Source organism: Crinia signifera, chromosome 3 (assembly GCF_055691185.1).
Source record: "Crinia signifera chromosome 3, ASM5569118v1, whole genome shotgun sequence".
NCBI lineage: Eukaryota > Metazoa > Chordata > Amphibia > Anura > Myobatrachidae > Crinia > Crinia signifera.
Genome location: NC_139219.1, coordinates 339,855,035 through 339,870,686, shown reverse-complemented (window position 1 = coordinate 339,870,686; position 15,652 = coordinate 339,855,035). Strand labels below are relative to the sequence as shown.

At 53.5% G+C, this 15,652-nt stretch overlaps 1 protein-coding gene across 3 annotated transcripts in view; it reads right to left on the bottom strand.

Annotated features, from left to right (window-relative positions):
- Positions 1-5,995: 5,995 nt before the first annotated feature.
- The window catches only part of LOC146064933 (uridine-cytidine kinase-like 1), a 69,980-nt gene continuing 60,323 nt past the window's right edge, over positions 5,996-15,652 (bottom strand). For all 3 annotated transcript variants that reach the window (XM_083178972.1, XM_083178974.1, XM_083178973.1), the window contains one exon: positions 5,996-6,634. In XM_083178972.1, the coding sequence (XP_083035098.1) occupies positions 6,570-6,634 (65 nt within the window). In that variant the 3' untranslated portion in view covers positions 5,996-6,569. The remainder of the gene's footprint in view (positions 6,635-15,652) is intronic.

Below are 15,652 nucleotides of genomic sequence, written 5' to 3'. Positions count from 1 at the left end.
AGGCGGGGGATGGGCCGCTGTCAGCGAGGCGGGGATGGGCTGCTGTCAGGGATAGAGCCATGCTTCGCTGTTAGTGAGGTGGGGATGGGCCGCTGTCAGCGAGGCGGGGATGGGCTGCTGTCAGCGAGGCGGGAATGGTCTGCTGTCAGGGATAGAGCCATGCTTCGCTGTTACTGAAGTGGGGATGGGCCGTTGTCAGTGAGGCGGGGATGGGCCGCTGTCAGGGAGGCGGGGAAGGGCCGCTGTCAGAGAGGCAGGATGGGCTGCTGTCAGCGAGGCGGGGATGGGCCGCTGTCAGCGAGGCGGGGGATGGGCCGCTGTCAGCGAGGCGGGGATGGGCTGCTGTCAGGGATAGAGCCATGCTTCGCTGTTAGTGAGGTGGGGATGGGCCGCTGTCAGCGAGGCGGGGATGGGCTGCTGTCAGCGAGGCGGGGATGGCCTGCTGTCAGGGATAGAGCCATGCTTCGCTGTTACTGAAGTGGGGATGGGCCGCTGTCAGCGAGGCGGGGATGGGCCGCTGTCAGCGAGGCGGGGATGGGCTGCTGTCAGGGATAGAGCCATGCTTCGCTGTTAGTGAGGTGGGGATGGGCCGCTGTCAGCGAGGCGGGGATGGGCCGCTGTCAGCGAGGCGGGGATGGCCTGCTGTCAGGGATAGAGCCATGCTTCGCTGTTACTGAAGTGGGGATGGGCCGCTGTCAGCGAGGCGGGGATGGGCCGCTGTCAGAGAGGCAGGATGGGCTGCTGTCAGCGAGGCGGGGATGGGCCGCTGTCAACAAGGCGGGGGATGGGCCGCTGTCAGCGAGGCGGGGGATGGGCCGCTGTCAGCGAGGCGGGGATGGGCTGCTGTCAGGGATAGAGCCATGCTTCGCTGTTAGTGAGGTGGGGATGGGCCGCTGTCAGCGAGGCGGGGCTGGGCTGCTGTCAGCGAGGCGGGGATGGCCTGCTGTCAGGGATAGAGCCATGCTTCGCTGTTACTGAAGTGGGGATGTGCTATAAGAGGGGGCAGTGATGATACTGTACCTGTAAGGGGTGCAGTGATGGTAGCTCTGAAAGAGGAACCTATAAAAGGGCATCGAGGGTATATGTAATGAGGTTAGTGATGGTAGTTGTAACACAACCTGTTTATTGTACTGGCGCATGCGGCACAATATACCCGATAAGTCGCGGACAGATTTTCGGGGCTAATTAGCGAGCCTATTACCTGATATCACTGAGGGGATCGCATTGGTCAGCAGGACCTCAGGAACAGTCTATGAAATAAGATGGTATTACAGAAACAATAATCATATCTACACAAGGAAACGATGACACGACCTATCTGCGTATGACTATGTAAGCAGTGAGCGCGGTGGGAATCCGGCAGAGGACGAGGAGAGAGATCAGGTGAAAGAGGTGGCAGAGGCATACTGCACCCGCATGTCAGGAAGACGGGAAACACCCTGAATCCACTGCAAGTAAAGCAATAGACCACCCACTACTGCCACCTTGTGCTCATAATGTACAGTACATATAGTCAACATTTCCCAGCTTGTGTGCTCCTGTGTCCTCCATGTGTAACCCCTACTGACCAGCCCCAGCCCTAATGCGGGTATAGGGGCCTGATCGCTAATCAGCAGATTCACAGATTACTAAATGACTGCACATGTGATAGCCCACAGCGCACATGCCAGAGGGTGACTAGCGACACAAATTGTGCACGGATCATAAATGCTAAGTGGCCGGTCAGTCTGTGAGGTCCGCACCGGCCCCGGTCAGCCTGATTCTGTCACACAGGTGTGGAACAGTCACATAACGCAGGTGTGCCCAGGTGTTATCAGGGAGGGTCTGTGACGTCCGCACCGGCCACGGTCAGCCTGATTCTGTCACACAGGTGTGGAACGGTCACATAACGCAGGTGTGCCCAGGTGTTATCAGGGAGGGTCTGTGACGTCAGCTCCGGCCCTGGTCAGCCTGATTCTGTCACACAGGTGTGGAAGGGTCACATAACGCAGGTGTGCCCAGGTGTTATCAGGGAGGGTCTGTGACGTCCACACTGGGCCCCAATCAGCCTGATTCTGTCACACAGGTGTGGAAGGGTCACATAACGCTGGTGTGCCCAGGTGTTATCAGGGAGGGTCTGTGACGTCACCTCCGACCCTGGTTAGCCGTATTCTGTCACACAGGTGTGGAACGGTCACATAACGCAGGTGTGCCCAGGTGTTATCAGGGAGGGTCTGTGATGTCACCTCCGACCCCGGTCAGTCTGATTCTGTTACACAGGTGTGGAACGGTCACAAAACACAGGTGTGCCCAGGTGTTATCAGGGAGGGTCTGTGACGTCCACACCGGCCACGGTCAGCCTGATTCTGTCACACAGGTGTGAAAAGGTCACATAACGCAGGTGTGCCCAGGTGTTATCAGGGAGGGTCTGTGATGTCCGCCCCGGTCAGTCTGATTCTGTCACACAGGTGTGGAAGGGTCACATAACGCAAGTGTGCCCAGGTGTTATCAGGGAGGGTCTGTGATGTCCGCTCCGGCCCCGGTCAGTCTGCGCAACAGAATCTGCTGCACCATATAAGAAACGGTAAATAAATAAATTAATTCTGTCGAACTGGTGTGCATGTGTCTGATGGCTTGAGGTAATTTGAGCCTCAGGAGTTTTTCAGTACTTGGACATCACAGCAGACCACAAGTTACGCTGACCGTCAGGAGAAGTTCAAGATGTGTTCCTTAATTGCTTTACAGTCCTCATATTTATACCATAAGATACTGTTCCTTCACTCCCATAAAAGAGAACTTAGTACAAAAAACGGTACTTATGTAATATCTGGACTCCCGTTTTTCTTATGAGACCGCGTCCCCTCGCGGGGCTCGCTGCGCTCACCACGCTTCGGGCACGGTGGCTCGCTGCGCTCGCCACACTATATAAAATCAACTCCATGCGTAGTTGGATAGTAGGGGTATGAAAAAATGGGGTGCATTTAACATGGGAGTCCAGATAATACATAAGTACCCAAAAAACATACATATTCATATACAACACACCCCTAAGGTTGGGTTAACAATTAAAACTTTGGTTCAACGTAAGAAATGTAGGAATAAATGGTATCTCTTACATCATTATGGGAGTGAACCTCTATAGACTGGGAGTAGCTTCTATATTACGTTATCCATCACTGTTAACTCCCATAGAATGTATAGATCCTTCTAGAAACCTTGCCTTATAAGGGATGTATATTCTTTCCCCCCCCAATGTGTCTATTCTGCAGTCGTGGCATTTACTCCACATCTGTTTTGAATCTATATTAATTGGTGGTCTCAGGAAAAATAGAGACTTATACAGAACATATATTCATATTAACTGTTTCAACTCCTTGAAGATAGAACCATACATTTGTTCTAATTCTTATACTACATAATGCTTAATACTTTGTACTTAAAGGAATATTCAGCTTATATAGACAATATAGTATTTAGGAAGATTCACTTTAACAGGTCACATAATGCAGGTGTTATCAGGGAGGGTCTGTGATGTCCGCTCCGGCCCCGGTCAGTCTGATTCTGTCACACAGGTGTGGAAGGGTCACATAACGCAGGTGAGCCCAGGTGTTATCAGGTAGGGTCTGTGACATCATCTCCGACCCCGGTCAGCCTGATTCTGTCACACAGGTGTGGAACGGTCACATAACAGGGGTGTGCCCAGATGTTATCAGGGAGTGTCTGATGTCCGCACTGGCCCCGGTCAGCCTGATTCTGTCACACAGGTGTGGAACGGTCACATAACGGAGGTGTGCCCAGATGTTATCAGGGAGTGTCTGTGATGTCCACTCCGGCCCCGGTCAGCCTGATTCTGTCACACAGGTGTGGAACGGTCACATAACAGGGGTGTGCCCAGATGTTATCAGGGAGTGTCTGATGTCCGCACTGGCCCCGGTCAGCCTGATTCTGTCACACAGGTGTGGAACGGTCACATAACGCAGGTGTGCCCAGATGTTATCAGGGAGTGTCTGATGTCCGCTCTGGCCCTGGTCAGCCTGATTCTGTCTCACAGGTGTGGAAGGGTCACATAACGCAGGTGTGCCCAGGTGTTATCAGGGAGGGTCTGTGATGTCCACTCCGGCCCTGGTCAGTCTGATTCTGTCACACAGGTGTGGAACGGTCACATAACGCAGGTGTTATCAGGGAGGGTCTGTGATTTCCGCTCCGGCCCCAGTCAGCCTGATTCTGTCACACAGGTGTGGAACGGTCACATAACGCAGGTGTTATCAGGGAGGGTCTGTGATTTCCGCTCCGGCCCCAGTCAGCCTGATTCTGTCTCACAGGTGTGGAAGGGTCACATAACGCAGGTGTGCCCAGGTGTTATCAGGGAGGGTCTGTGATTTCCGCTCCGGCCCCAGTCAGCCTGATTCTGTCACACAGGTGTGGAACGGTCACATAACGCAGGTGTTATCAGGGAGGGTCTGTGATTTCCGCTCCGGCCCCAGTCAGCCTGATTCTGTCACACAGGTGTGGAACGGTCACATAACGCAGGTGTGCCCAGGTGTTATCAGGGAGGGTCTGTGATGTCCGCTCTGGCCCCGGTTCGCCTGATTCTGTCACACAGGTGTGGAACGGTCACATAACGCAGGTGTGCCTAGTTGTTATCAGGGAGGGTCTGTGAGGTCAGCTCCAGCCCTGGTCAGCCTGATTCTGTCACACAGGTGTGGAACGGTCATATAATGCAGGTGTGCCCAGGTGTTATCAGGGAGGGTCTGTGATGTCCGCACTGGCCCCGGTCAGCCTGATTCTGTCACACAGGTGTGGAACGGTCACATAACAGGGGTGTGCCCAGATGTTATCAGGGAGTGTCTGATGTCCGCACTGGCCCCGGTCAGCCTGATTCTGTCACACAGGTGTGGAACGGTCACATAACAGGGGTGTGCCCAGATGTTATCAGGGAGTGTCTGATGTCCGCACTGGCCCCGGTCGGCCTGATTCTGTCACACAGGTGTGGAACGGTCACATAACGCAGGTGTGCCTAGTTGTTATCAGGGAGGGTCTGTGAGGTCAGCTCCAGCCCTGGTCAGCCTGATTCTGTCACACAGGTGTGGAACGGTCACATAACAGGGGTGTGCCCAGATGTTATCAGGGAGTGTCTGATGTCCGCACTGGCCCCGGTCAGCCTGATTCTGTCACACAGGTGTGGAACGGTCACATAACGCAGGTGTGCCCAGGTGTTATCAGGGAGGGTCTGTGAGGTCAGCTCCAGCCCTGGTCAGCCTGATTCTGTCACACAGGTGTGGAACGGTCATATAATGCAGGTGTGCCCAGGTGTTATCAGGGAGGGTCTGTGACGTCCGCACTGGCCCCGGTCAGCCTGATTCTGTCACACAGGTGTGGAACGGTCACATAACGCAGGTGTTATCAGGGAGGGTCTGTGACGTCCACTCCGGCCCTGGTCAGCCTGATTCTGTCACACAGGTGTGGAACGGTCACATAACGCAGGTGTTATCAGGGAGGGTCTGTGACATCACCTCCGACCCTGGTCAGCCTGATTCTGTCACACAGGTGTGGAAGAGTCACATAACGCAGGTGTTATCAGGGAGGGTCTGTGATGTCCGCTCTGGCCCCGGTTCGCCTGATTCTGTCACACAGGTGTGGAACGGTCACATAACGCAGGTGTGCCTAGTTGTTATCAGGGAGGGTCTGTGAGGTCAGCTCCAGCCCTGGTCAGCCTGATTCTGTCACACAGGTGAGGAACGGTCACATAACGCAGGTGTGCCCAGGTGTTATCAGGGAGGGTCTGTGAGGTCACCTCCGACCCCGGTCAGCCCGTTTCTGTCGCACAGGTGTGGAAAGTCAGAGTAACGTACAGACTGGGGAAATTATTAGCTATCTGCCATAATTGCTCACATTTACACGGGGCGGGTTTTCTGCCTGTCTGGGCTGGGCCAGTCTACAGATGAGTGATCAGGTGTGAACATATTGCATCATCAGCCACTCTATTGCTGCCGCTGTGTAATAAATAACTAGGAAATTTCTTAAAACAATTTTATTTCTCTGCAGAAAGTTGCTGGGCTGGAGGAAGCCGTGCACTAGGGCTGTACATGGAAGCCCGAAATACTGCAGTAACCTTACACCATCCGCTACACAGGAATACTGCACAGACCGCAATCAGGACACCGGAAGTGACGTATCTCCATAGGCGTGCCATTGGCCGTGGATGACGTCCACAATGTCCTGCCAGTGTCGCTCAGTTACTGTATCGGCATCACGCTGTAACTATTACCATCACGCAGTTAATGTATTACTGGTGACCTTTCGCCATCGTGTTGTTACTGTATCGGCAGCCGTGCGCTGTCCCCGTGTCGGCAGCCCGCGCTGTCCCCATGTTGGCAGACGCACGCTGTCCCCGTGTCGGCAGACGCGCGGTGTTTGGAGGGAGCACTTCCATGTACAGTGGACAGAATCCGGACATATAATTTAGGTTTTCAGAGTCACTAATTTAACTCCAGCTTCAAGATTTCCAGGAGTTCGCTGAGATATAAATATAGAGGCAGAGTTCTTCCATTACCCCGAGGGTAACAGGGGATCTACATTACAGGGTGCAGCTAATAGTCCATGCTGCACCAGTCAGAGGGGGCGTCAGTGCCAAAGAAACGGTCCCCAAAATTACCTGCAGAGAGAAAAAATCAGGTCAAACATCCTGTAACATAATGCACAGAGCATAGTAGTAGTAGTACATTTATTTATAAGGCGCCACAAAGTGTCCGCAGCGCTGTACATAGCAAACAAATAACAAATTACAAGGTAACGTACAGGGTGTGTTGATAAAATACAGCATACTGTAAATAGGGGTATAGCTGGTAGAACTAAAATCAGCATCAGTTCTGAAGTAGGTGTCAAAATTGTCGAGGAGACTGAAGATGAAGTAGAGGAAGGGAAGAACAGGACAGGAGCACAGGTGAGGTAATGAGGTAGGGTGAGTACGTGAGGAAGGAGGACCCTACTCATAAGAGTTACCAGACTAAAAGGAGGTGGGTGGATGAACGAAAAACAATAGGAGAAGTAGGAACGGATGGGAACGGAGGCAGGATAGGAGGATCAAAAGAGGTTAGGAGGAGGGATAGGCTAGTCGGAAAAAGTGGGTTTTGAGGGAGCGCTTGAAGGAGGTAAGGGAATCAGAAAGCCTGATGGGTGGCGGGAGGTTGTTCCAGTGCAGGGGAGCAGCGCGAGAGAAGTCTTGGACACGGGAGTGGGAGGAGTTGATTAGGTGAGAGGTCAGTCAGCGGTCAGCGATGGAGCGAAGAGGACGGGAGGGAGTGTGGATAGAGATCAGTGAAGAGAGGTAAGGAGCGGTGGAGGAGGAGAGAGCCTTGTAGGTGGTGGTGAGGAGTTTAAAGAGAACTCTGAAAGGAATGGGGAGCCAGTGAAGAGATAGACAGAGGGGGGAGGCGGAGGTAGAGCGGCGGGAGAGGAAGATGAGCCTAGCAGCAGCGTTAAGAATGGTTTGGAGAGGTGCGAGGCGGGTGAGAGGTAGCCCAGAGAGAAGGATGTTGCAGTAGTCAAGGCGGGAGATGGCAAGAGAGTGAATAAGAATTTTGGTCGCGTCAGTGGAGAGGAATGGTCTGATGCGTGAGATGTTGCGTAGGTGAAAGCGTCAAGACTGTGAGAGAGCACGAATGTGGGGGGTGAAAGAGAGGGATGAGTCAATGATGACACCGAGGCAGCGCATTTGGTCGGTGGAGGTGATCTCGGTTTCACCAATGCTGATAGAGATAGTGGGAGAAGAGGGAATGTTCGGGGGATGGAAGATTAGAAGTTCAGTTTTAGCCATGTTCAGGAAGCGTTGTGTCATCCAGGCTGAGATGGCCGTGAGGCATTTGGAGACCTTGGACAGGAGTGATGTGGATAGGTCAGGGAAGGAGAGATAGATTAGGGTATCATCAGCATAAAGGTGGTAATGGAAACCATAGGAACTGATGAAGGTGCCCAGAGAGGTGGTGTAGAGGGAGAAGAGGAGAGGACCAAGGACTGACCCTTGGGGAACACCGACTGGCTGCGGGGTAGTAGGAGAGGAGGAGCTCGGAGTGGAGACGGAGAAGGAGCGATCGGAGAGGTATGAGGTGAACCAGGAGAAGACCGTGCCAGTGATGCCAAAGGAGCATAGGGTGTTTAGCAGGAGAGGGTGGTCAACAGTGTCAAAGGCTGCCGACAGATCAAGCTGGATGAGGATAGAGAAGAGGCCTTTGGATTTAGCCGATAGTAGATCGTTAGTGACTTTGGTCAGGGCAGTTTCAGTGGAATGTAAAGGGCGGAACGCGGATTGGAGGGGGTCTAGAATGGAGTTAGCAGTAAGGTGGCTTAGGAGACGATTATAGGTCAGACGTTCTAGGAGCTTGGAGGAAAAAGGGAGGAGGGAGATGGGCCTGTAGTTGGACGGAGAGTTGGGGTCCAGATTTGTTTTGTTTTTTTGAGAATTGGGGAGACAAGAGCGTGTTTGAAGGGGGAAGGGAAGATCCCAGAGGATAGGGAAAGATTAAAGAGGTGAGCCAGGTGAGAGCAGACTGACGGACTGAGACGACAGATAATATTGGAGGGGATAGGATCGAGCGGGCAGGTGGAGGGAGAAGCGGATTGAAGGATAGAGTGGACTTCAGCGGCAGTGGTGGGGAAAAATGAGGACAGGGGTGGGAAGGAGGGGAGTGGAGATGGAGGAGGGAGAGGGCAGCAGTGATGGCAGTACTAAGAGAGGAGGTTTTGGTTGAAAACAGGGATTTTGTACTTACTGTAAATCACTGGAGTAACAGTGGGGATAGAAGGGCGACCACAGGGAGCATGGGCACTTTAAATATAATTAAGTGTGGCCAACTCTACTCCCCACCTAGGCAGTCCCAAGGATGTGCCCGAATGGAGCTGGAAGAAAGAACACGCTTTCCAGAGGAGGTTAGTATAACACACAAGAGTAAACAATCAACCAGAAAAGATTGAGACAGAAATAGTGAGAACCACTGAACCAAACATGTTACACAAATAACATAGCAGGCAGTTCCAAACAACATAAGTAGAACTAACCTGGCAAATTAAACTGTAAAAGTTTTAAGGCAGGAATTCCTAACAGAAGGAACAGCGCCGAGGCGGGTGTCCAGTGACACCTGTGGACTCGGAGAAAAGGATTTACGGTAAGTATAAAATCCCTGTTTTCACCTTCATCCACTAGGTGTCACTGGAGTAACAGTGGGGACGTCCCAGAGCTCCCAACATGGGTGGGATGGCGCTGAGTCCCCCGTAATACCGTGCGTCCAAACTGTGAAGCCGACGCCGTAAAAGTGTCAAATCGGTAGAACCGAACAAAAGCCTGACGACCAGACCAGGTGGCAGCTTTACAGAGCTGCTGAATAGATACCCCTCTGGCAGCCGCTCAAGAGGGGCCCACTGAACGCGTAGAATGTGCTGTAATGAAGGCAGGAGGGCATTGAGCACTTGCCACATAGGCCTGACGAATAGTCAGGCGAATCCATCGAGACAACGTCTGTTTAGAGGCTGGCCAGCCCCGCCTGACCGGATCATACATGATAAAGAGAGCATCCGACTTCCTCAGAGATGCCGTTCTGGATACATAGATCCTCAGAGCCCTGACCACGTCGAGAGTACTGTCCTCAGGAGAGACGTCTTGGAAGGCCGGCACCACAAAAGGCTGATTTATGTGGAAGGCCGATACCACCTTTGGCAAAAAAGAGCAGCTGGTGCGAAGTTCTGCCCTGTCCGCATGGAAGACCAAAACGGGGGTCTGCATGACAGAGTCCCCAGATCCGAGACTCGCCTGGCCGATGCCAGGGCCAGGAGTAGCACTGTCTTCCAAGTAAGGTATTTTAGGTCCACCTCTTCCAGTGGTTCAAACACTGCAGACTGCAAGAACCCTAGAACAAGATCCAAGTCCCAAGGAGCCGTGGGTGGACGAAAAGGAGGTTGTAGCCTCAATACTCCCTGAAAAAAAAGTATGTACCTCAGGTAAAAGGGCCAACTTCTTTTGAAAAATGATTGTTAACGCCGATACCTGTACCTTCAGGGTAGACAGACGTAACCCTGCAGCTAAGCCAGCCTGCAGAAAAAGATGAAGTCTGGCCTTCTTGAAAAGAGTAGTGGACACACCACGGCTCTCGCACCAGACTACGTATGCCCTCCAGATGCGGTGGTAATGCTTGGAGGTGTCGTCTTTCCTGGCCTTCATCATGGTACGTATCACCGCCCGTGGGATACCCGCCTGTCTCAGGATGGACCTTTCAGCGGCCACGCCGTCAAATGAAGCCGACTTAAGTCTGGAAAGACGAAAGGCCCTTGGCTGAGCAGATCTTCCTGAAGAGGCAGGGGCCAGGGTTCGTCTATCAGCAGAGACGTGAGGCTGGTGTACCACCACCTGCGTGGCCAATCTGAGCTATCAGGAGGACAGTGTTCTCTGCAGCACCCAAGGTATTAGTGGAAGCGGAGGGAAGATGTTCACGAAGTGGAATGGCCAAGGGGCCACCAATGCATCCACTCCCACCGCTTGGGGATCCCTCAATCGAGCGAAGAACCGGGTAGCTGATAATTGTGGCATGAGCGCTATAGCCCAATTTACATACAGCCCAGAACTGTCTCACCCAGCTCTAACCCCACTGTCTGCGTGCAGGGCTTGGGGAAGCTGTTTGCAGGTCTGGACACCAGGAGGAAGGCTGTACTTGAGTCTGCCGACTGTCTCAGGCAAAAAACGAAGTCCCTCAGCGTGTTAGCAGCGGTGCGCACTTAAAAGATGGCCACCACTGTGCTGTAGTCACGCTGAGAAGCCGGGGCTGCTGGAAGCGTACCACGCGGTAGTTCCGCCCCTCCGGCTGCTCCGTGCTCCAAAATGGCACCAGTTTTAAAATAAATCCCCAGAACCTGCATTACCGCCATTTTTGCTTAACACTGACCCCTGCGCTAAGTGGGAGGTCAAGCATATGTTACCGCTGCCTTGCTGGTCAGTGGCAGTAGAGGCTGAGGGAGGACGGGACATGCACCGCATGCAGTGGTGGCTGTCTCTCCGGAGACGGTGGTCTCTGCAGCCGGGGACCGGGCACGAGACGCACGCAGCTGCGGCCAGATCACCACCGACAGCTCCCGCGATGCAGACAGTCAGCGGCAGAAAATTAAATCCCCAGCACGGAGAAACTTGCAGCGGTGCACGCAGACAACGGTAGGCGCTGTTAATTCGGCCTCCATACGCTATCAAGGAGCCTCTTGCCCGGTGCACTGCAGACCATTCTCCCCATCACGCCAAAGCAAGCTTCACCCGGTTACCTATCCCGGCGGCTCAGCGGGGAGACGCTGCTCAAGTCACGGAGCACATGTGGACATCGCTCACCTAATCTCAGTGTGCCAGATGGCTTCTCCACCTAAGCGGCAATTCAACAAGCCTTGGACATCAAGCCCCCCGCAAACACAAGGGAGGCAGGAATCTGCACACGTACAGTAAGTGAGCCATCAATTACTAACTGACTTTTGGGCCACACACCCATTTACAAGAGACTTTTTGGGACTTAAAACTACAGGTGTGGATCAATCCACAGAGTGGACAGCAACACCACAAAGTGGACTACTGGGTTTATACTAAATTAAGGGTCTTTAATTGACCAATTGCCTAAATATATTTACCAACATCAGACGGAAATTTGACACTAAATAATTCTATGTGTATACCTTTGATGTCATTTTTACAGTGCATAATAGTTTGTCTACTTGAGTAAATTTATTATTAATTTTATCCTTATTTTATATATTTATTTATCTATTTTCCATTAAGGTTTATTTCTTATTTTTAAGGACATATTTTTGTCATTCTTCATGTAATAAAGTTTTTTATATATTTGTATATTTTATTGATTCATTTTCTATATCCCGAGCGCATAGTGGTATTTTTTTCTAGGCAGCGGCAGACTGCCTGTCTGTTGTAGTATTAAAAAAAAAAAAAAATTCAAGCTTTTAAAAACTTGTGCCCTGGAGCAAGCCAGAAGTGTGACCAGCCTCCATGAGGCACATTCTCTGACTGCCTAGGTGGGGGAGTAGAAGGGGAGGAGTTGGCCACACTTAATTATTTAAAGTGCCCATGCTCCCTGTGGTCGCCCTTCTATCCCCACTGTTACTCCAGTGACACCTAGTGGATGAAGGATAAAAGTAGGTAGCAAAATCAGGGGCTACAATGGAGGACGGAAGAGCTGGAGGAGGGGGGGGGGGGGGGGGGAGCAAGGAGATGAAGGTGGCGAAGAGCCTGTGGGGGTTGGATGATTGGGAAAGGATGAGGGACTTAAAGTAGGATTCCTTGGCCAGAGCAAGGGCAGAGCTGAAATGGAGATAATCCGCAAGGGAGCTTGATTTCTTCCAGAAGCGCTCAGCAGTGCGAGAGCACTTTTTAAGGAATCGGGTGATAGGCGAGTGCCACGGTTGGGGGTTGGAGCATCGAAGGGGGATAGAGGAGGGAGGGCAGGCAGAGTCCAATGCCGAAGATAGGGTGTCATTATAGAGGGAGGCGGCGAGGTTCGGGCAGGACATGACGGCGATTGGGGCGAGAAGAGGACACAGCGTGTTTGAGAAGACAGCAAGATCTAGTGTGTTGACGTTATGCCGTGAGACAATGCGCTTGGGAGAGGGGGTGGGAGAGGGGGAAGCAGTGAGGGAGAAGGAGATGAGGTGATGGTCAGAAAGAGGAAAAGCCGAGATAGTGTAGTCAGTAAGTGAACAAGAGCGAGAGAAGACGAGATCGAGGGAGTGTCCTTGGATGTGGGTGGGAGAGGTAGTCCACTGAGATAGGCCAAGAGAGGAGGAGAGAGGGAGAGGAGTTTGGAGGTGCCAGGATCAGCGGGGTTATCCAGGTTGATGTTAAAGTCACCAAGAATGACAGATGGCAGGTCAGAGGAGAGGAAGTGTGGAAGCCAGGCGGGGAAGTTGTCAAGAAATTGGAAGATAGGGCCAGGGGGATGGTAGATTGCAGCGACACGGAGGTGGTAGGGGTAGTATAGACGGATAGAGTGAGACTCAAAGGAGGAGAAGAGGAGAGAGGGTTCAGGGTGAATGACACTGTGGGTGCATGAGGCTGAGAGGAGAAAACCCACGCCGCCACCTTGGCGACCGTCAGGCCTGGGGGTGTGAGAGAAAGAGAGGCCACCGAGGGAGAGAGCAGCTGGAGAGACAGAATCAGAGGTGGAGAGACAGAATCAGAGGTGGAGAGCCAGGTCTCGGTGATAGCAAGGAGGTGGAATGCGCTAGAGATAAATAGGTCATGGATGGCAGGGAGTTTGTTGCAGATGGATCTGGCGTTCCATAGTGCACAGGAAAGAGGGGGGGTGGGTTGTGTATTTATGTGGATAAAGTTTTGGGGATTGCAGAAGCGAGGGGGGGGTCGTTGGGAGGGTGGGGGTGCGGGGGCAAGTGGTCAGGATAGGGATGGGGGGGGGGAGGAGCGGTAGGAGAAAGTGAAGTTAAGAGATTAACAGCCATGAGGACCAGAGGTGAGAGGGTAGGTTAGTGAAAGCAGACAGAGAGCAGGGATTTGGGAAGACAGACAGCGTCTGTAGTAGATTGCGAGGATATGGTAGATAACAGAGTGAGATAGCTTGGGATATGAAAGAGGAGAGAAGGTAACAGGCAAGGAACAGCTGTCAGAGAGGACACAAGTGGGTAAAATCAGGTTGATTGAGTAATCCAATTAAGTATGAAACAACAACAAGCGAGAGGATGAAAGGAACAGAAAAGGAAAGAAGCGAAGCAGATGTGCGCAGGTGTGAAAAGGGAAACAGAGTGCAATAAATGTATGGCAAAGACAGAGGAGGGTGACCTCAGAGGGCAAGAGGGAGGGCAGGGGGGTGACCTTAGAGGGCAGGGCAGGGGGGTGACCTTAGAGGGCAGGAGGGTGACCTTAGAGGGCAGGGCAGGAGGGTGACCTTAGAGGGCAGGGCAGGAGGGTGACCTTAGAGGGCAGGGCAGGAGGGTGACCTAAGAAGGCAGGGTAGGAGGGTGGCCTTAGAGGGCAAGAGGGCAGGGCAGGAGGGTGACCTTAGAGGGCAGGGCAGGAGGGTGACCTTAGAGGGCAGGGCAGGAGGGTGACCTTAGAGGGCAGGGCAGGAGGGTGACCTTAGAGGGCAGGGCAGGAGGGTGACCATAGAGGGCAGGGCAGGAGGGTGACCATAGAGGGCAGGGCAGGAGGGTGACCTTAGAGGGCAGGGCATGAGGGTGACCTTAGAGGGCAGAGTAGGAGGGTGGCCTTAGAGGGCAGGGTAGGAGGGTGACCTTAGAGGGCAGGAGGGTGACCTTAGAGGGCAGTTTACGAGGGTGACCTTAGAGGGCAGGGCAAGAGGGTGACCTTAGAGGGCAGGGCAAGAGGGTGACCTTAGAGGGCAGGGCAAGAGGGTGACCTTAGTGGGCAGGTAGGAGTGTGACCTTAGAGGGCAGGTAGGAGTGTGACCTTAGAGGGCAGGTAGGAGTGTGACCTTAGAGGGCAGATAGGAGTGTGACCTTAGAGGGCAGGAGGGAGGGCAGGGTAGGAGGGTGACCTTAGAGGGCAGGAGGGTGACCTTAGAGGGCAGGGCAAGAGGGTGACCTTAGAGGGCAGGTAGGAGTGTGACCTTAGAGGGCAGGTAGGAGTGTGACCTTAGAGGGCAGGTAGGAGTGTGACCTTAGAGGGCAGGTAGGAGTGTGACCTTAGAGGGCAGGAGGGAGGGCAGGGTAGGAGGGTGACCTTAGAGGGCAGGGCAGGAGGGTGACCTTAGAGGGCAGGAGGGTGACCTTAGAGGGCAGGGCAGGAGGGTGACCTTAGAGGGCAGGGCAGGAGGGTGACCTTAGAGGGCAGGGCAGGAGGGTGACCTTGGAGGGCAGGGTAGGAGGGTGACCTTAGAGGGCAGAGCAAGAGGGTGACCTTAGAGGGCAGAGTAAGAGGGTGACCTTAGAGGGCAGGGCAGGAGGGTGACCTTAGAGGGCAGGGCAGGAGGGTGACCTTAGAGGGCAGGGCAGGAGGGTGACCTTAGAGGGCAGGGGGGAGGGCAGGGTAGGAGGGTGACCTTAGAGGGCAGAGCAAGAGGGTGACCTTAGAGGGCAGAGCAAGAGGGTGACCTTAGAGGGCAGAGTAAGAGGGTGACCTTAGAGGGCAGGGCAGGAGGGTGACCTTAGAGGGCAGGGCAGGAGGGTGACCTTAGAGCAGGGCTGGGCAACACCGGCCCTCCAGATGTTAATGAACTACACATCCCAGGATGCTTTGCATTAGTTTTGCTATGTGGCCATGCTGAAACTGATGCAAGGCATGCTGGGATGTGTAGTTTATCAACATCTGGAGGGCCGGTGTTGCCCAGCCCTGCCTTAGAGGGCAGGGCAGGAGGGTGACCTTAGAGGGCAGGGCAGGAGGGTGACCTTAGAGGGCAGGGCAGGAGGGTGACCTTAGAGGGCAGGAGCGTGACCTTAGAGGGCAGGGTAGGAGCGTGACCTTAGTGAGCAGGGTAGGATAGTGACCTTAGAGGGCAGGAGGGAGGGCAGGGTAGGTGGGTGGCCTTAGAGGGCAAGAGGGAGGGCAGGGTAGGAGGGTGGCCTTAGAGGGCAAGAGGGAGGGCAGGGTAGGAGGGTGACCTTAGAGGGCAGGGCAGGAGGGTGACTTTAGAGGGCAGTTTACGAGGGTGACCTTAGAGGGCAGGGCAAG